Source organism: Sus scrofa, chromosome 2 (assembly GCF_054392235.1).
Source record: "Sus scrofa isolate SSC_HxYL_T2T_F1_AM1 chromosome 2, Sscrofa_HxYL_maternal_Yorkshire_Landrace_v2.0, whole genome shotgun sequence".
NCBI classification, from domain to species: Eukaryota; Metazoa; Chordata; class Mammalia; order Artiodactyla; family Suidae; genus Sus; species Sus scrofa.
The window spans coordinates 7,516,595-7,537,398 of record NC_139384.1 but is presented as its reverse complement, the minus strand read 5'-3'; the positions used below and the strand labels follow the sequence as shown (position 1 = coordinate 7,537,398).

General features: G+C 61.5%; 1 protein-coding gene across 50 annotated transcripts in view; it reads right to left on the bottom strand.

Moving 5' to 3' along the window:
- NRXN2 (neurexin 2) overlaps positions 1-20,804 on the bottom strand; it is a 100,124-nt gene that overhangs the window by 25,162 nt on the left and 54,158 nt on the right. For 20 of the 50 annotated variants that reach the window (XM_085009948.1, XM_021082873.2, XM_085009931.1 and 17 more), the window contains 7 exons: positions 19,678-19,704; positions 18,140-18,259; positions 17,411-17,792; positions 16,619-16,809; positions 14,848-15,021; positions 14,402-14,521; positions 1,551-1,732 (listed from right to left, as the gene is read on the bottom strand). In XM_085009948.1, coding sequence (XP_084866074.1) covers positions 1,551-1,732; positions 14,402-14,521; positions 14,848-15,021; positions 16,619-16,809; positions 17,411-17,792; positions 18,140-18,259; positions 19,678-19,704 — 1,196 coding nt within the window. Of the gene's footprint in view, positions 1-1,550; positions 1,733-14,401; positions 14,522-14,847; positions 15,022-16,618; positions 16,810-17,410; positions 17,793-18,139; positions 18,269-19,677; positions 19,705-20,804 lie in introns of all 50 variants that reach the window. The other 30 variants (XM_085009920.1, XM_085009936.1, XM_085009923.1 and 27 more) reach the window with 2 other exon arrangements.

Here is a 20,804-nt window from a genome sequence, read left to right as displayed (position 1 = left end):
AAGTACTTTACGTATTTAACCTCCCAGCATCCCGGTCTCTTACGGTGCCGCTGACACAGATGAGGAAACCAAGGCTCGGAGAGACAAGGTGACTGCACTGGATAGAGCAACGACATGGCAGAGTTGGGACTCAAACCTAGACACCTGCTCCAAAGCCACACGCGGCCTCTTGCAATATGTGGCGAGAGAGCAGCAACCCTCACACACAGAGAAGGACCCAGAGACACAGTCACACAATCACACCGGCCACACAGAGACAGGAGGCTGAAATAAGGGGCAGGAAAACCACTCTGCCAAGAAATACAAATACAGGGAGACACACCTGATCAGAGGCCAGAGACTGTCCCCCATGTTCCCCCCGCCCCCACCGTCACGCCTGACATGATCAACACGCAGCCGGCCCCACACTTTCACACACTGTCACGTGCACTGTCCAAGTCGCACGGCCTCTCGAGCAGGCGGGGACCCTGTACTACTCACATGCAGGGAACCTGGGAGCCTTCCCCCAGGCTACTCCTCACCCTGCCCGCCCCCCACCTCCCTGCCTGGCCTCCTGGCCCATCAGCTGCCACTTCCATGCCAGCTCCGCTCTGCCCATGGGCCATCTCTCCCCCTCCTGCGCTCCCTCGTGTCCAGCCAAGACCTGAAAAGCTGTCCGGTAAGGTGGGGCCAGTAGCCACGGTCCCAATCAGACGGAGAGGAGCCAGAGCCCAAACAAGCCTTCCCCGCTGCTGCCTTGCTCCCCTCAAAGCTCAGGACCCCCACCCAGCCCGTTCCAGTGCACAGAGCCTGGCCAGCTCGTTCAGCTCCCCCAGCTCGGGGGCCCTGGCCAGGGCCTAAAAGCGGGAGGAAGGGAGGGAAGGGAGGTGGAGGTGGAGATGGAGGGCAGAGGCCCAGGGGTTAAGACAGTGGGGGCGGGGGTGGGGCAGAGAGCGGCTGAGAGCAGAAAGGGGAGGGGGCGGGGTCTGAGGCCACAGGGAAGGGTGTGGAGCTGGGGGTTGGGCCAGTGGTCAGGGAGGAAAGAGCAGGGCTGTGGCCAGAGAGGCTGTAAGGGGGCTGCAGGGAGGGCAAAGGTCATGGGATGGGTAACCTAGGGCAGGGCAGCGGCAGTGGCAGGCTTTAAGGGCAAGATGAAGAAGCAGCGTGAGTGGCTGCTCGGGGGCAGGGAGGCCTGAGGCAGGGGTGGGAAAAAGTGCAGGAGACAGTGGGTGGCCTAGGTGGGGAGGAGTGAGCAGGTAGTGGCCCGGGGGTCACAAGGCCAGATGTTTCCACAGGCTGCAGGAGAAGGAGGCCCCAGACCACATTCAGGAAGGTGGGGGACACAGATGGTCTCAGACTGGGGAGCTGGGGAGCCTCAGGGAATAACCCCAAGGGGAATGGGTCCCAGGAGCAGCTCCACAGAGAGGAAACCCCAGCAAGCAGGGGACAGAGGTTCTGAGGGCTCCCCGGGAGAGGTGGGGATGCGGGGGATGGGGTCCCATGGCAAGGGGGACTGAGCGGATGTGGGGTAGGAAGGCTGGAGGTCGGGGACCAGGGCCCCGGGTCCTTACAATGTGCAGCTGCAGGTAGTCCCCGAGGCCGGAGGCGCTGTCCACCCGCACCAGCACGGCGCTCCGCTGGTGCGTGCTGAAGCCCACGGCCAGGCGGTCCATCCTCGTGCTCGGCCGGTCATTGGGGGGCCACGTGTAGGTGATGAGCGCCCCCCCTTTCCCAAAGATGTATGTGGTCCCGGCTGCAGAGAGAAGGAAAGGGAGAGGGAGAGATGAGGTCACAGGGCGAGATCAGCAGGCCTGTGGGGCTGTGACCAAAGAACTGGGACAGTAAGTTTAGGGCACAGGGCTTCCACTGTGATACCCACAGCAGCCGGCAGGCCCTGCAGTCCTAGGGAACAGTTGGCAGGCGGGTGCCCGGGCGGGAGCCCGTGCACGCGCACAGACAGATGTAGCTGCCTCATCAAGAATTCTAGCTTTAATTACAGCAAAACAGAGAGGTAATAGAGAGAGCGACACAGAGAGGGAGAGCCCAGGGGGAGGCTGCAAAGGGACGGAGGAGAGCACCAGAGGCAGGCAGGACCCAGGGGGCCTGCTCGTCTGCTCCCAGGGCTGACAGAGGTGACAGATTCGAGGTGTGTGCTTCTGTGGGCCGAGCTGAGCAGGTACCCAGGCAGAAGGCGCCCCCGGCGATGGCGGGAGGAGGAGCAGGGGCTGTGTTCAGCTCTGACTCATAGCCCGCAGGCTGGCGGCCCTCCAGCACCTGTCCCCCACCCCCTCTCAAGCCCCTGCAAATCCTGGCCCCAGTTTGCCCAGGACTCTGCTTCCACTCCCAACGAGGGGGCTGCCTGGGTGCCAAGGAGGGGGATCCTGGAGCCCTGCCTAGAAAAGAAGACTCAGAGGAGGGGAGGGGGTAGAGACTGACAATCAGAGGAGGAAGGAGGCAGCGAGACAGATGGACAGAGAGGGACAGAGATGGGTGTAGGTGAGAGAAAGTGGGAGAGTGGGAGCCAGAGATGATGAACGGATCCCTCCCCCCCACCTTCCCCCACCACACCCTCTCTGTCTCCTCTTTGCCATCCTGCCGGGGCGGGTGTGAGGTCCCTAACGATCTCAGCCCCAAAATAAACCCCATTAGTCGCCATGTTCCTCCTGCGGCTGCCTGGGCTCCCTGGAGGTGGGGGTGGGGGGCAGACTGATGGCCGGGGTGGGAGTGGGAGTCTGGTCACCCACTTTCCGGGAAGGGAGCTTTGTCTAGAGGACTAGGACTCTGGAGCCGTCAGGAAAGGGAAGAGAACAGTCTTGTATTCTTTAGAACATAAATGGAGCAGATGAGATTCATAAAATGCTTAATTAAATAATTAGCCACTAACGACTCCTCTCAAAGCGCTTCTTGGGGGGCGAGGGGTTCAGAGGAAGACTTATCCAGAGGAAGAGAGGCAGATGGGGCCTGAGGGGAAAAGCCTGGAGTAGGCCTTGGGGGTGGGATGGAAAGTCGGAGTCAGGGAGGACCCCTGCTCTGGCAAGATGGCGGCCCCGCTGCTAACACCAAGGCCGGGCCCCTCAAGCACCTTGGGGACGAGAGCCCTGCTGTGGTTTGGGCAATCAGGGATCACAGTCTCCACCCCAGGAAGCTCTAGGCCCCTAAAGGAGAGGGGACTCCCCAAGTGCTTTGGAGGGAGCCACCAGCTGCAGGCTCAGCGAGGAGTTGAGGAGAGAAGCCGAGGCTGTTGCCTGGGTCCCAGGAGGCAGTGAGGCCAGCAGGGGGTAGGGTAGGGGGACAAGAGCTCACCCAGAGCACCTGTCATCCGTGCCTTCCACCATCTCCCTAGACAGGGCCAGGGAGGAGAATTGCTCTCCCGGGAGCAAGGCACGTGGGAAAGAACCACCTTGATGGCAATGAACTGACGTCAGGTGACAGCATGTTGCAGGGAAAGCCCCCACCCCCAGCGGACAGAGGGAGCTTGCTCTGCCCCCTCCAAACTCAGGTATCCTTCCCACCTGGGGGCCCTAGAGGCCCAGTGGTGAGGGTTGAACCCTCACGATGGGACCCCAAGATCGGGGTGGAGAGCTAGATGGGGGCAGCGAGCCACACCCCTGCCTTCTGGCAGGGCACCCTCTGGACAGGGCTGGGCCTGAAAGCTAGGAGCAGGGTAGGCCTCAGCCGGCAGTCTCTCCACTCCCAACACTGCAGCACTCTGGAAAATCGGCTGTTTCCATGGTAACCATAATATCCAGGGTCCTCCCTTCCCCCTCCACTCACAACCTGCATGTCCAAATTGGAGGGGTGGGGAGGACCAGGGAGGCTGAGATGCTGACCTTCCTCCACACACACCCCTCCCTGCCTCCTCTTCCCTCCCCTGGAGGCTGCTGCCTCTTCACCCCCTGGGCTCCAGGGCCTCCCCATCAGACACAGGAGGGGCCTCCTGGGTCTCCTGGTCCCTCAGACCAGCGACGGAAACTCCATCTACCTGAAGCCTCCCCAGATCTCCCAGATCTGGGGTAAAGGAGGCTCTTCTCCTCACTTTCCCACCCCAGGAAGCCAGGCAGCTCATCACCCCGCGCCCAGAGAGGGCATCAGCCAGCAGGCCCGATGCCCCACAGGGCGGGTAGGGCGAGAGCACAGAGGCGGGGCGGTGGCCCCACACCCCAGGCCCCACAGCAGACGGGTTCCCAGTATCGCGCCCGCAGCCCCCACACCCACACACCGGCCACGACGCACCCAGCTGCACACAAAGCCCCAGTGTGGCGATGCAGAGCCTCGACAGCAGCCGCCAGGCAGCGGCGGAACATGGCGGAGGGCGCACAAAGCCGGGCGGGCAGGCGGCGAGGGCCGCGGCTGGCACCGCGCAGGACAGGCCCGGGCGCACGCGTCCCCGCCCCCGAGGCCCGCGGCGCACTGGCCGCCCGGCGGCCCGGCCTCCCCGCGTCCCCCCGCCGGGCCCCGCTCGGGCCGGCCTCCCCCGGGATTTATTCCCCCGCTGCTCTCACACCGCCGCCGCCGGTTTATTACGCGGGGCGGGCCTCTTAAAGCCTAAGGGCGTTTATTGCACGGGGGGGGCGGGGGGGGCGGGGGGGAATCGGGTGGAGAGACACTTCTCGGGCCGAAGAGGTGAAGGATGAATGGTTTATTGGACTGGGGCGGCAGTAATTACCCTGGGGAGACATTTCTCTCCGCGGCACCGCGCTCCCGCCCGAGGGCGCAGAGGGCTGGACTGGGCTGGGGCGGGGGAGGCCGAGGGGGGGAGGACCCGGGCGGGGGGGGGAGGGGGACTCCTCCAGGTCCCTCCCCGCGGCGCTCTGGAGGCGCCTCCGCCTCTCACCCCGCCAGCTGTCCTCCGCCCTGGCCTCCGGACACCCCTTGGGGGTGGCATGAGGGGGGGACGCACACGGAGCCCAGAACACCAAACCACAGCTAGAATCTCTGCGAGGTTCCAGAAAGGCCTCGGAGAAGAGAGGGGCCTAAACCAAGGCTCCCTGTGTTGCAGGGTGGTTTTTTACTTCCCCAGGAAAAGGGTGGTGAGCTGCACGTAAAAACATCGCGGTGGGAGAGGGGGAGGGGCAACACCCCCAAAGCCCAAGGCAAGAAAGCCTCTGGCCAGACCCAAAGTGCCACAGGCCCAAGTGGCCACCACCCAAAGGCCCAGGCCTGGCATCTTCTTCCCACACCCAACATAGTCCCCTCAGTGCCTCCTGGACCCAGAAATTCATTGATCCAGGAAAACACTAAATGATCAAGAATCTTCTGTACAATTCCCACACACCTGCATTCTAGAAAAAAACCCGACCATTAATAATGGTTAGCTAACCCAGACCCAAACAACAGAATCATCCCATGTGAAAAACCACCCAGGCGGGGCTGTCCCTGTGGTTAAAACTACACATGCAGACCCTCTGCCTGTCCCTGCAGCATCAGAAGCCATGACAAAAACCTTCTGGAAAATCTAGAACCATGAAAGGATAAAGCATCCTGCACAAGCCTGAAAAGCTGCGGTCCTGGGTACCCAGAGCTCCCACCAGCCCCTTGAACATAGACCTTCACAACCCACAGGGGGTCTCCCCAGATCCGGACCCCTGGGCTCAGCTCTCTCTTGATCCCCGAACAATATCCGCTCAATTCTTAAGCCCATTCTTGAACGTGAACCATTTAGTCAGAAACCCAAGTGAACACACCCATATCCAGGAGCAAAATAAACGCCAGCCCCCTTTTTAAGCTGGTGTGGTGAATCCAGAACCCCTGGAAGCTCCTGACTCAGAACCAAGCTGGGACTGACCCCTCTATGCCTGGCCACAGAGGGTGCAAGAAATGAAGGTTAGGGGTTGAAAGGTTCCTCAAAGGCCCTGAAGCCAGAATCAGGGTCAAGGCTCAGGAGCCTATCACTGCCGGAGGCCATTTTTAGGACCCAGGGGTACTGGCTGGGCCTCCCGTGCCCAGACTGACATCAGGTGCAAGAGTGTCAACCAGTGTCTGGCAGGTCGGTAGGCATATTATGTAACAGGAGGGCTTGGAAAGGGGAAATGAAAGAAAAAGTAAAGAGAAGGAGGGAAGGAGAAATGCGGGAAGAACTCAAGAGATGGGAAGTGGAGCTTGAGGTGCAGGAGAGAGGCATCTCACACTGGGGGATGCCAGGGAGACGCTGGGACAGAAAGGAAGGGTCTCCCCTGGCCCAGGAAGGTCTCCCCAGCCGGCGCCTCTTCCTCTAGCCAAGTCCATCCTTTTGACTCCCCCCACGGCTCAGGTGCTCAGAGGTGGAGTTCAGCCGTGGCACCAGCCTCCTCTCTACTCTCCTTTCTTTGACACTCTTGCTTCCTCTCACCTGCCTGACCAGGAACAGGCTCCTCCACTCAGTCTTGCCACCACCGTGCAACTGCCCTACGGCGCCCTCAGCTCCTCTGCGTCCATGTGGCCCTGGGGAAGCCATTGGCCCCCCTGGGGCCGCTTCTCTCCTCTGCACTGCAAGGGGGTGGCTGACTGGGGGGGGGCATCCCAACACCAACCCTCCATCGGTTCCCACCCCCCAACACCCTCCCCCTGCTCCTTCCTCCATTTTCTCTCCCTCTCCCTCAGCTCTGGGCATCCTGACTCCAGCGCCTTCACTAAGCACTTCAGCTCCCAGGCCCCTCCTTCCAATCTGCTCATCTCCCCTGGGCAGCCCCTCTCTCCTCTCCTTTCCTCTTTCCCGTCTCCTCTTCACCCCACAATGGTCTCCCCGATTGCCTTTCTTCTCTCACCCCTTCATGCCTCTCCTCATTGCCCAGAAGGACCACGTCTCTCTGGGGACTGAGCCTCAAGGGAGCCAAAGGGGACAATGAAGAAAGAGGAGGAAGGAAGGCAAAGAGGGCCAGACTGTCCGGGGGGAGAATGGGGGTTGAGATGAGGAGCAAGGGGGTGGGGGGGGGGGAGAGCCTGGAGAGCACTGCACTGAGAAGGCCCCAACTAGGGTCGAGGTGAGCCAGGGACACTGCGCTGGGCAAGGGAGGAGAAAGGGCGCAAGGAGGGTGTAGGAAGGGGCCACTCCTGGGAACTGGATAAAGAGAAGGTAGAGGCATGAGAAAGAAGATAAAGATGAATTAGGAGGAATGGGAAGGAAAATAGAAAAGGGGTGGAAAGCCTGAACGTACTATGGGGGGAGCAAAGATTGGGCAGCAAGGATGGGTAGACGTAGAGCAATGATGGGAGGCAGAGGTGAGTGCAGAAATGGGAAGCCATGAGGACACAGACGGGACGTAATGAAGATACTGGCATGGAATATGAGGGAGGAACAAAAATGGAGTGAAAAAAAATAAGAGGTGATAGATGGATGGAAATGCGAGCAATGGAAATACAGAAATTGGAGGCAAGAAGGGAACATGGTGAAGGCACAGTGATGGGGGTCAAGATAAAAGCTGATGGAAACGTGGAGATGTCAGGGTACCAAGGCAGGAGGTGATGGGGGTACGGAGAGGAAAAGTGATAGGAGGACAGGTATAGGAGGTGATGAGAGTACAGGGATGGAAAGTAATGAAGGGACAGAAACAGCAAGTGTTGGAGGGCTGAGATGAGGACCAAAGATGAAAGGTAATGAGGCATAGGGATGGGAAGTGATGGAGGTACAGAGATGGTGGGTGATGTGGAGTCCAGAGAAGGGAGGTGATGAGGGGACTAAAATGGGAGGGGATCGGGGGGTCTCTGAGATGGTAGGTAACAGTCGCTTTGAGATGGAATGTGAAGGAGACTGAGGTGGGAAATGATGGGGTCTGACATGGAAATGAAATAAAACGTGAAGAGGGACCAACATGGGAGGTAATGGGGAGTGCAGAGACTGGAAGATGCAGGAATGGGAAGTGATGGGGGCACCCGGAATATGGAAGACAGAGAGGGAAGCTGGCAGGGACAGACACAGGAAGCGATGACATACAGAGAGTCTTAGAGGTCTCTGATATGAACTGATGAAGAGACTGGGCTTGGAGGTGATGAAGGGCAGAAACTAGAAGTGATAAAGATCAGAAATGAAAAGCGATGGGGTCAGAGCAGGAAGGTGAAGTTCTGAAGAAGGTTTTGAGATGGGAGGTTATGGTGGTGGGGTGCTGCGATGATAAGAGGTGATGGAGTAAGTAGGAAGTGATAGAGGACTGACAACGGGAGGTGATGGGGAGCCTGGGATAGAGGCACAGAAATTCGAAGCAGTGGAGCTACGGGATGTGGGAGATGCTGGGAGTCAGAGGTGCAGGTAGGGCCAAGATGAAGAGGTGTGGAGAGGAGAAAGAGGCTGGGAAATGATGGGACAGTGGAGGAGTTGATTGCTTGGGAGGAGGCGGAAGGACAGTCATGGGGAAAAGACAGGACAGTTGCTGGAGGAATGGAGGTGAAACAGAGACAGATGTGAAAAGGTGAAGGAGGAAGAGGTGGGACACATCTGAGGCAGCGATGACAGATGGGACAGAGATGGGAGGTTGGTGGGGGACAAAGATAAGATCATGGATTCAGAGATGCTAGACCGGCCATGGAAGGCGATGGAGAGGCAGAGGTGGAGGAAAGCCAGATGGAGAAATAGGAGGGGCAGAGATGGGGGAGGCAAGGAGGAAGGGAACTGGGGAAAGGAGAGCTGGCAGAGAGGATGAAAGGACAGACAGGGAGGTGGTGAGGGGACTGAAGCAGGAGGGCGATAACAAACCAGAGATAGGGGTAGAGAGGTGAAGGTGAAGCCAGGAATGAAAGTGATGAGGACAGAGATGAGGGTGATGGGGGGTGGGGGGTGATGGAGAGGCGAGGGTGGGGCTGAGATGCTGGGAGCAGAAGATGGTAGGTGAGGGGGCGCGGGCCCCACAGAGCCGAGGGGCTGGGCCTCGGCCTGCACAGGCTGGGGTGCGGCCCGCAGGGGCCAGGGCCGCGCACACAGGAGGCCCCGGGGGCCAGCCGGCCGGCTGGTATCGGCAGCGCCACTTACCGTGCCCGCCGCGGGTGAGGAAGGGCATGCGGTTGATGGCGATGGGCACGGTGCCGTGCTTGCTGTGGAAGTGGTGGACGTGGTGGGTGGTGCTGAGGCTGGAGGAGACCCGGGCCCCCTCGGCCGTCCCCAGCAGCAGCAGCAGCAGTAGCAGCAGCAGAGGTGGTGGCGGCGGCGGCGGCGGCGGCGGCAGGGGCCCGGCCAGGGCGGGGGGGCGGCGCGGGCACCCCCCCGGCCCGCTCCCCCCGGGGGGCATTTCGGCCCGGGGGCGGCCGCTTCACAGCCCCATGGCCCGGGGCGGGGACTCGGGGCTGCTTAGCCCCGCGAAGCCCCCCTCCGGCTCCGAGCCGCGGGAGGGGGGTAGGGGTGAGGAGAAAGAAAACCAGAGCCCAAGCCTCGGTCCGGAGCCAACGAAATCAACTGGATCCCGCCGGGGAATCCGGGGTCCGCGGAGTGGCAACGCCAAGGTCCAGGACGCCTGGGTCCATCGCGAGGAGCTAAGGGTCTCCCCGCATCCCGGCGGGGTCGAAGCGGCGCAGAGGGCCGTCAGAAACCCGGGGGAGCGCCCGGGGGAGGGGGCATGGTGCCGGGGGGAGAGGTAGGGGAGGCGCGGGGGCCCAGCAGGGAGAGGAGAGCGGGGGAAATCCTGCGGAAAAACCAAGCCGCGGAGGGAGGGACTGGAGCAGAGAAGCGGGAGGCCGACGGGGACTAGGGCCGGCCGCTCCGCGGCTGCCGCTGCCGCCCGACGGAGACCGGGGGAAAGGAGGGAGCGGCCGGGGGGGTGGGGGCGGGAGAAGGGGGAAGGGAAGCAAATCCGGGTGAGGGGGAAATGAGGGGAGAGGAGAGGAGGGGAGAGGAGAGGAGGGGAGCGGGGCTGAGCAGAGGAAAGGCGCGAGCCTGCGAGATGCCGGCGGAGAGATGGAGGCAGCGGAGTGTTGCTGCAGAGGCTGAGAGGGCTGGAAGGGAGAGGGAGGGAGAGAGGAGGGAGGAAAGGAGGGGAGGGGAGAGGGGAGGGGAGGGGAGGGGGAGCACGGAAGGAGGAGCGGGCAGGGCGGAGGGACCCGAGCGGCTCCCGATCTGCGGGCGGCGCTGGGCAGCTCCGCCGCGCGGCACCTGGCTGGCCCGCTCGGCGCTCGCCTCTCCTCGGCGCGCGCCCGCCCCTCCCCCGCGCCCGGGCGCGCGCTCCCCTCCCGCCCCCTCCGGAGAAGGGCCCCTGCTGAATAATTGAACAGGACTGAGGCTAGCAAGAGAGGCCGCTCTCTTCCACCTCCTCCCCTGCCGCCAACCTGGACGAACCCCAATAGTGCTCTCTGGTCCAGTGCGCAGAAATGTGGCCACCGCCACCTCTGCACGCGCCCCTCGGAACACACGTGCCCGCTAGGATGTGGCCGGGCGCGGATACGGAGACATCCACGTGCCCATACAGGCACCAGGGTGCGCGCACGCACACACAGGCTCAGACACATACATGCCACACATGTGCTCATAGACACTGGCGCACGATCTCACACTCAGCCGAATGTGTACACAGGCTCACAGAGGCATGCATGCACACACACATACGTGTTTAGTCACAGGCAAGGAATGAACAGCCAATTTACACACAGACACCTCCCCCCAGCTCACCCTCCAAAAACAGGGTCACCCATATGCATACACAAGCAATGCACCCGGAGCCTCAAAGCCACTCGAGAGTAAGACATGCCACACACAGTCCCTCACCACCTCCCCAAAAGCGCTCCCCTCACCCCTGCACACCCTCCAGGACTCCTGTCCTTCCTCTCCATGCCCCCCCCCGCCCATCCCCCAGGCTCAACCTCTCCCTCTTCAGGGGGTTCCCAGGATACCTTTCCACTGAGTGTTCCCCTGGGGACAAAAACCTTCCTGGGCCACTTATGTCCAGACAAGGAAGTCACTTCTCCTAGGTGCCCCTCCACTGGGATCTGCCCCCTAGACTTTGGGGCCCCTCTGGGAAGCACTTGTCACAGGTAGGGAGGCTTTCTTCCCTTCATCTGGATGTCACCTCTGCACTCGCATCACCCCGAGTTCTGCTCAGAGGCGGCTTTGCTAGGACGGGGAGGAGAGGAGGGGAGGGGGGAGAGGGGAGAGAGGGAGGGCAGGCAAAGAAAGAGTGTGGTAGAGTGAGGAGAAGAGACAGTGAAGGGCAAAGGGGGGGTGCAGAAGAGGAGGGGGGGTGCAGAAGAGGAGGGGGCGGGGAGGGGCAGGGAGGGGCTTGGCTCCTGCTTGTTAATTCTGAATTCTCTTTTGGAGCAAAAACTGTCACTATGAGCCCCATGCGTGCGGCTCCCAGCTCCTGGATGCAGTCAGGACCTAGGACAGCTCCTCTGCCCCAGGGGCCGCCTCCCCAACCTTGCTAGATGCCAAGGCCCCATCTGGCCCCCAGCCCTTCGGAAGGGAAGAAAGGGGTCCTCAGAGGCACCCAGGAGGAAGCTTCCGGATGCTGTGTGGCCCCACGAGGGAGGAAAGACGGCGGGCTGGGGAGCAGGCCTGGGGCTCCCGTGGCCCTGTCCTCCTGCCCTCTCATCCCATGCACGCTCTTGGCCCCGGCTCTGACACAGCTCTGAGCAGGCAGAAAACGTATGGTCCCAGAGGGACGGAGGGAGGAGCCGGTGGCGAGAGGAGAGGAAGGGAAACCGCCTAGAGGCCAATCAATACCAGTGAGTGGGAAGTGGAGAGGGCCGGAGGGGGTGACACTGGGGAGCTGGGGGCAGGAGTAGAGGGTGAAAAAGAAGGGAGCGGCAGAGGTGTGCAAAAGGATCAATAGAGGCTGTGGAGACCCGCGGAGCAGGTGGAGAGATGAGAAACAGACGGAGGGCCAGAGGTGGGGAGAACCGACAGGCTGGGAGCCAGCCGAGCGCCTAGGAGACAGTGTCGGGGGAGTGCCCGTCCCGCCGACCTCAGCCCTGGGGCTTCAGGCCATGCCAGGAAATGTGACTCCTTCCTGCTTCCTTCCTCATTTCATCATCTCTTTTTCATCCTCTCCCCACTTTCCTCTCTCTCACACTGGAGATGACGTCTCTCCCTCTGCTCTCTCTTCCCAGGGGAGACTCCTGAGCCTCCCAGAGGTGCCGTCACCCCCAGGTGTCATCCCCATGCCCCAGATGGAGACGCTGAGGCCCCCCCGGGGGGAGAGGTCTGACCCCTCCTCATCCCAGTCTCTTTAGACCAGACAGTGCCACACCCCAGACCCAACCCTCTAAGGACACCTCGGCCACTCCCACCCCCTCTCTCCAGGCACAGAGGCCCTCGGTGCCTAGGGGTCCCTCTAGGACCTTTACACTTGGGGGCGAAGCAAACGGGCCTCCGGGCCAGGTTTCTGCTCTACCTTGTACATCAGCGGGGCCCCAAGAAGACCCGCCCGTCATGGAGAGACAGCGCCAACATGAAAGAGACGAGCCCAGAGAATCAGAAGAAGGCCCAACTTCGAGAAGATGGGGTGTGGCCTGACGCCCAGACTCCTGGGCAGGGAGCTCAGAGGTACCCCAGGGCCAGCGTCAGAGGCCCCCAGATCTCACCCACCTTGTCTTTGCCTCCACAGCTCTGCTTGGGCTCTGCCACCCGACACACACCGGTGCTCGCAGACAGTGACACTCCCCCAAGACGTGTTCCCCAGCCCCTACTCTCCATGCCTCCCACCTGCAGGAACGCAGAGAAGTGGCACCAAGCTCTCGCCCCACCCCTGCTGAAAGATGCCTGACTCCCCCCCCCATCCCTCGCTATGCTCCCTTCCAGAAGGCTCCATCGTGTAGGTGTTATAGTGACACTGGGCAGCAGCGCTTCGCCACCCTGATCCCTGGCAGCCCAGGCAAGAAATGCCCACCATCAGCTCCACCTCCACCTCCACTGCCGCCGCCACCACCACTCTGGACTGAAGGAGAAGCAGCGGCCGCCAGGGTTAGGGATGCCTATGTCCTGGCTGCGCTCCACCCCCAGCACCCTGGGATGTAAGCGCAAGGAGCTGCCTCTTACGGAGGCCTCAGTTTCCACAGCAGCTAAATCGGGTTGGTCTCCATCCTACCGCCCTCGCTGAGGAACCAATGAAAGGGGCTTCGTAAGCTGCAAAACACTAAGCCATCGGTCGGCAATGTTGCTATTAAGTGCCAAAGTTACCACCATCTGCAGATCTCCGGGGCAAAGCTGAGCGAGCCGGAGAGGAAGAGGCCCAGCCCCAGCCCCGTCTTGATTTTCCCTGGCAACCAGGGCTGGAGCACCCCTGAGCTGGCCATCTCCGCGGGGCTTTGCAAAGCACAGAGGGTGGCAGATCGGGCAAGAAAATTCCTGGGGGACAGGGTGGGACGTGGAGGTGCCCACGGCTGGGCCTGCCTGAGAGCACCGGGAAAGCTCCGAGGGAGATGAGCTGGGCGTTCTTAGCAAGGAGAAGGAAGAACCAAGACCCTCCCAAGAGCCCAAGCCCTGAAACCAGTAGGTCATCCAGCCCGTAAGAAACAGGATTCTCCCCGGATGACTGAGGTTCCAAGCAGGGTGGAGGGCCCTGAGCCCGCTCCCCGCCCAGATCCACCATTCACCCCTCCAGGCCTCAGCGGCCGTGTTTGTAAAACAGAGAAGCCCATCCTCGTGTGTGTGTGTGTGTGTGTGTGTGTGTGTGTGTGTGTGTGTGTGTCTTTTCCCAGCAGCTGACACATCATACCCTGGTCTCTCAGCAGGGTCACCCCCAGGAAGACCATTCAAGTGACACCTGAGGAAGTGCACCCCCCAGGCCCTTCTTCCAGGCAGGAGGTGGTCTCCCCCATTCCTGCCTGTGCCGCCCACCCTCTGACAATCTCTAACCAGCTGCTGGCCACCAGCCCCTAGGGACTGGAAACTGCTGCCAAAGCTGCCCTCTCTGGGGAGGGGCCCCCAACAATATACAAGCCGGCAGCAGATGCCCAGCGGAGGAGGAGAAGAACCGGGGGGATGCTAGGGGGTGTCCTTGTGCTTCCAAGGGACACCCAGCAGCTGGGTGGAAAACCGGGGAACTGCGCCACGGCTGGCACCCACGGAAACCAGCTATCCAGAGGCCTGGCCTCCTGAGTGTCCTGAGCCTGTCCTCTAGGGCATGGCCCTACTCTGGCTGGGAAATATAGGCTTCCATCGCAAGCTTCTGGGGACACCAGAGGAAAGGGGGTGCGGGCCGACCTGCAGGACAGCATGGAGGACTGTGGCCAGGATCGCCTGGGGAGAGCGAAGGAGACGGATGCCTTTGGTGAAGGGTGAAGGGAGCAGTATTCCACCAGCTCAGAACAAAGAAGAGAGGCCATCTGTCAATGGCCACCCCAGACGTGCTGGTGGCACAGTGCTGCACAGGGCCTGTAAGGGGACTCTGGGTGGGCACGGCCACGTTTGACCAGAAAGGATGAGAAGGAAGCAAGCAGCTGGGTTCTCAGAGACTCTCCCCGCTTCGGAGCATCCCTCTGGCTGGGAAGGGGCCACCACTCCCCAGCCTCCCACCACCCTGGCACTCACGGTCATTGCAGACAGGGCCTCCGTAGGAGGTCATGGTGCAGTCGCAGGTGAAGCCGTCCCACTGCTGCAAGCAGACGCCCTGGTTGGCACAAGACTCTTCGGTGCAGGTGGTGCTGGGGCCTGGAAGAGGCAGGAGGAGGGAACACCCCCCGCTCAGCCGAGCCCCCTCCCATCCCAGGCAGGGTAGAAGGAAGCTTCTGGGCCAGGAGCCAGGCCAGAGGCCCTGCCCTCAGTTCTGCTGCAAGGGCTGAGTCCTGCCGGGGGTGGGAGGGGGTGGGGGTGGGGGCTCCAGGACTGCCAGTCTTGGCCTGGAACTGTGATGGGGGCCAGGGTGAGGCGACAGGGTGGGAAGGTGACCCCTGACCCGCCCCCCCCATGCCCTTCGAGGCCTGAGAGGAAGACCTCTTGGCTGAGGGTCACATCGAACTCCCGTGCCCCACACTCACCATCACAGCCCCTCTCCACCTGCCCGATGCGGTGCAGGGCGTCGGCGATGAGGTCCGGAAGGCGCCCATTGAGGTCCACCGAGGCCAGGCAGCCCTGAAAGCCATCCCGGGAGGCCACCAGCTTGGGCAGGTTGTTGAACATGTTCTTGCTCAGACCGCCAATGTACAGCTCCCCTGCAAAGGGAGCAGGTCAAAACCTCTGCTTCCTGGCCCCCGGGTCCCCATTGCCCTCCCAGGACACCAGCCTCCAGCCATCAGCTCCTGCATCCCGGCCGGACTCCAGTTTCCTCAGAGAGAAGCAGCGGCCAGCAGAAGCCCCCCCACTCCTCCTCCTTCCTTCTCCGCTCTGCCATCTGCCTGCCCCCCTCCCAGAGAAGCCCAGATGCCTGGGGAGGGGGAGCAGCTGGAGGAACCTGCTCCCTGCTCTCTCCCACACATCTGATTCCAGTTCCGGCCTGTAATCAGGGCCTTTCAGAGATGTGCAGCCCGGTCCCCTCCACCCCCGGCTCCTTACTTCCCAAGTCTTCCGTCCCAGAACCCCAGAACCCCAGAACCCCTTCAGGCCTGTGCTGGCTGCTCCTGACTCTGAGTTCGCCCCGGAGGTGGGGGTGGGGGTGGGTCCAAGCCCAGCCCAGCACCCATCGCCCCCTCCCAACAACATCTAGGGAAGCCTTGACCTGGGGACGCTGGGTGACACCAGAAAGCAGTTCTGAGGGACACTGATTCCCCCCGGGGACCTAACTCCTTGGAAGTCTTGGGCATCCCAGGGCAGACCTCCAGTAAGAAACTGTGGAGCCCTCGTTCCAGGCCACCCCCAGTGTGCTGCTGCTCTGGATTCTCTGAGACACATCGCCCCCTTCTGGGAGCAGGGAGAATTGACAGCACTGTGCCACCCAATCTGGCCCAGGATCTGACCAAGCTTCCAGTTTTGGCTCTGCAGCCCGCTCACTGTGTGACCTCAGGCAATCTATGTAGCCTCTTGAAGCTTCTGTTTCTGCCTCCCCAAGAGGGAAGCAAATTCAGGGGTCTTAGAGGACCCTCCCCAAGCTTGGACAGTCTTAGTCTGAGTCACTCTGACACCAGGGGTCCCGATAGGACTGAGGGAGTCTTTGGGCATGTGAAGGTCGCTCATGTGGCCCCAGTGGGCTCTGGAGAAGCTGCAGGCCCAGGTCTCTAGGCTCGCCCTCCTCTTCCCTCCCCTCTCACCCACCTATCCTGGGGACAGGCTACTTCAGTAGCCACTGAAGAGGGCCTGGGGAATGACACTGAGCCCGGCAGGGAAGCCTCAGTCCAAAAAAGTCCGCAGAGCCAGTCCAGCCAATGCCGAAGGAATATGGGGGCACCCAGCAATGGCTCCTCCTTTCTCCCTCTTCACTGCCCCCTCCCACCCTCCGGGGGGCATCTGCCAGGACACTGTTCTGTCTCCATCCCCCAACCAAGGCAGACTACTCAGCCCTGGAGGGCCAGGAGGTCTTTGGAACCCCAGGCTGCCTACTCCTAGCTTGAGAGTGTGGCCGTCGGGCTCCGCAGATGACAGGCATGCCCAGGCTGTCAGTGTTGAAAGGGCAGCCTCACGGGAGAGCCAGGCACACCTGAGCTGGGCCAGGAAAAGGGCCGGCTGGACACAGTGGTGAGTGGAAAGAGTGAGGGGGCCATGGGCAGGGGAAGGGGACTCACGCCCCTGAAAGGCCATCCCAGCCAGGGTGACCTTGCTGGGCTGAGGGGGCGTCTGGGCTGGGGCCAGGCCTTCTCCAGAGGCCCCAGGCCCCACCTTTGAGATCGAGGTTTCGGGCGCCATTGGAGTGCTGCGTGACAGTGCGGGAGTCAATCTTGAGCGTGTGCACGTTGCCTGGGTCCCGGGACACCACCACGTTGTGCCACTGGTTGTCATTGACTGGTTTGTCTGAGTTCCCCTTCATCAAGGACGGGCCATTCCCCAGGTCAAACACGTAGTGGATGTACCTGCCTCACAGTAGGGAGGAGACACTGGGTCAAGGTGGGGGCGATGCTGGGAAGGTGGGGTAAGGAGGAGCTATGGCGGGGCGGGGAGGTGCTGGGAGCCGCAGGAGGAAAGGGTGGAGAGACCTCAGAATGGAGGGACCCAAAATGACTCGAGGACTCCGGAGTGAGGTCCCATCCTGAGGGGGAGGGTAGCGGGGGGGGGCACCTGGCTCCTGGGACAGGCTCAGAAGCGAAGCTGGTGGGGGGAGAGATTTGAGAGGGCAGCACGGTCCCCTGGGGACAGGGACAGAGCTGCTCTAGGGTGGGGACCTCCAGGGACACAGCCCTGTCTTCTGCCTGCAGAAGGGCCAGAAGGCCTGAGCCAGGACAGTGACTGGAGAACAGATACGACTGGGAAATCCCTGGCAAGGAAGCAACTGAGGAGTCACCAGGATGGAAGAGGGGGTGCTGCTTCTCCATCTGGGCTGGTGGCCGGGGACCTGAATCCTGACCTACAGTCTGGGGACATTGGACATCGCAGCCGGTGGCTAAGGGAGCTGCCTCTTGGTCATCAGGGGCAGGGGACCTCGTCTTGAGAGCGATACAGTGCCCAGCACCTCACCCCTTGACCAGCTCGATGACAATGAAGTCGTTGCCGTTGCCCGAGTTGAACAGAAGGAGCCCGTCGGGGGCCGTGGTCTTAAACTGGAAGAAGAGGTGCATGGAGGCGTAGGCTTGGAGCGTGGCGAGCGCCAGGTAGCTGCTGCGACTCTTGAAGGTGACGGGATCAGCCACGATGGCACGCAGGCCAAAGCGGGCGTTGAGCTCGCAATAGGTGATGTCGCCGTCCTTGCACTGGTCCATGTAGGGCTGGCCATTGAACACCAGCCCGCTCAGGTGCCCGATGAAGTTGGAGGGCACCACGGAGATGAAACGCCGCTCCGTCATGATGCCTGTCTCAATGTTGTGGAACTCCAGCCGCGTGTGGGCTCCGGCCATCTGTCCTGCTCGGGACAGGAGATGGAGGTGGGGGCATGGCTTTGGGGCCCAGCCTGTAGGATCATCCCTGGGGCTGGACCTTGGGTGCCCAGAGCCTCCCCTCCACTCAAGGGCCACGTGGGAGACACGTCACCCAACACCTGCAGGTAGGTGCTGGCAGCAAGCACAGTCCTGGGGCTCTTTAGGCCAGGGCTGCTAGGCTTGCAGGCGATGCTGCCTGTGGGGACTTGAAACGGTCCCCAGGGTCCAGGACCCCAGGATACACCACCCCTAGGGAAGACACGGCAGCAGCAGCTCGCCAGAACGCTGCCCCAGGGGGCGGCCACCAAGAACGGGGCCGCAGGCCACCTACCCTCCACGGTCACGTTGTCCACGGACAGCTGCAGGCTCTTGCCACGCCGCACCACCCTCACTGTGTGCCACTCGTTGTCATTGAGCTTGTGCCCCGCAAAGAGCGTCTCGGGCCCTTTACCTGCAGCACCAAGGGGGGGGTGAGCGCGGCACCTCCAGATGCTCGACACAGAGCCTCAGCCCCGCACACACCCGTGCACGCAGGTACACACGCCCACACGCAGCTTTTACACAGGCAGCCGTAAAGGTAGACACGCTCAGACCCGCCACACCACGCAACTTCCGCGGGTGCTGATTGCAAAGAATCCAACGTAAATGGTGCAGAGCCTCTGGAGTTCTGCCCTAAAACCCTGCACCCAGACACACTCCTACAACCAACATACTCCTCCCCGAGTCTCCTAAGGATCTTCAAGGTCAATTTAGCCAGCAGCCAAATTCCCAGCATAGCTGCATAGGCCTAAAACTTTCAAAAATACAGAGCCTTACCGCACACCCAAATGTGACTACGCACCCACAGCCTCATTGCTGGCTGTGAAAACTCCACACAGACACACAGCTCCCGCACCTAGAGGGACCCAACCGTGACCTTGCTGCCCAGCTGGTTAATTCCACACCCAGTCATGCCATCGCATACGTAGCACATCCAGCCGGGCCAGAGAGCAGAGTGTTTCTCAGGAAGAATGACCATTTATTTAAGACCTGGATTAACCACTTCCAAGTCTAAACCAAAACATTTAGCTTTCGAAAGGGGCTGCACTCCGTTCACTGTGCTCCCAGGTTGCCCGGGCCCCCCTCATTGCTCTCGCCTGCAGCGACAGGGTTCACCACGCATGCGCACTCAAGCGCCGACCACACAGAGACAAGCCAGGTCCACACTTTCTCCGCCTGTGGCTGCTGTGTCCCTGTCCCTGTGCTCTTCCGTGACCTCAGAGCACACCATGCAGAAACACGTTCAGAGACAACATTGGATCCAGGCACACTGGGACGCTCTGAGATGTCCACACCATCTCTCCATCTCACCCCTGCTGAGATCCTCGCTGTCACCTCTGAAAGCACCCCCATTTGGCAGAACCTCACTCCCACCCCAAAAAGGGGCAGTGGGGGGCTGAACTTTGAGGCCCTGCCCACGATTCCCTCCACTCACCGCCCGGCTCTCATCTCCTTTCCTGCGTGGCTCGCCCTCCCCCTTGTGGCCGCCTCTGGAGATGCAGCGGGATATCCCAGCCCCTCGCTGGCTCCTTCCTGGCCTCTCGCTAGAGGAGCCACCAAGCCTTTAACCCTACCCTCCAGAGGACTTGAGATAACAGGGTTTCCGGGCCTTCTCATCCTGGGCCCTCCACCAGCTCTCCCTGGTTCCGCTTCATTTGGTTCATTCCGCCCTCTACAACCACACCCCCTCCATCCCCCCCACTCCAGCTCCCTGCTCCACACCCACTGCCAGCAAGGACGCCTTCTCCTCCCCACCATCGCCCCCCAAATCCCAGTGTCCAGAATCCCAGGCCCCTTGGGGCTCTGCAGAAGAAGAGGGAAGCCACTTACTGGGTGCGCAGCCGACGCGCAGGCAGTCTGGGGGGGCCATGGGGCGGGCAGAGGGGGAGGGGAGACAAAAAGGCAGAACAAGTTTTTTTGTTTTTTTTTTTTTTTTACATCCTTCACAGGGAGGGGTATCTGCGGGCGGGGGTTCCCCCCAGGGCCACTTTCCGGGGACCACGCGTGCTCAGGTGCCCTCTCCCCTTCCTCAATTGGACCCCTGTCCCTCCTTCCCCCGAGAGGGCTCCAACCCTCCCCAGAGCCAGGAGGCAGGGCAGCCAGATGGCAGGAAGAAGGCCTATCTCTCCCTTCTTAGAGGGGCCCAGGCCTCTCACGTCTGAGGGAGAGGGGCACCTCGGGAACCCCAGTCGTACAGGGGATCACCGGGGGGCTGAGGGCCTGACAAACCCCACATCTTCCCATCTCTGAGAGGGAGATGGGTGGGGAGGGCCAGAGTCCCTGCACCCCCTGCTCTGGGACAACTCCCTGCTCAGAGCGCAGGCGGTGACAGAGACCTCTGGGCTCTGAGCTAAATGGAGGGATCTGTCCCAGGGCCCCCTTCCCGCGGCCACACACCTCCCAAAGTCCCAGGGGGCTAGCACCACCCATACAGGAACCTTCTTTCTACCCTTCCTAACCTGGAGGATGCCAGGCTGCCACGGGGGGGCCGGAGTGGTCCTTCACCATGAAGAGGAACTTGTTTTAATTTGTTTTCCTAGGGAGGAGCCGAGGGCTCACAGATGATGATGCTGAGGCTCCCGAAGTATGACTTCTGAGGACTTCAGCGACAAGCAGTCACCATGAGCCAAGTCTCCTGCCCCTTCCCCAGCCCCAGCTTGGCTATCCTCCAACTCTGGGCTCAGAGGGCCCCACATGCTCAAAAAGCACACTGTCTCTGCAGAGCTGCAGCCCAGAGCCCCGGGGCCTCTGGCCATCACCCTGCCGGGACATGTTACCCACAATGTGTGTGTCAGCCAGCCTTGCAGAGGAAATAGAGCACCAGAGTCCTGCGAAGTTGGGGCTTGGGGCCCTCTGGGCGCCTGTGATGCTCCATCAGAGCCGGACAGCCTGGGGCTACAGAAAGTCCTGCATGTTGAAGCAGAAAAGCTGGATGCTAATCTTATTATGTGACTGTG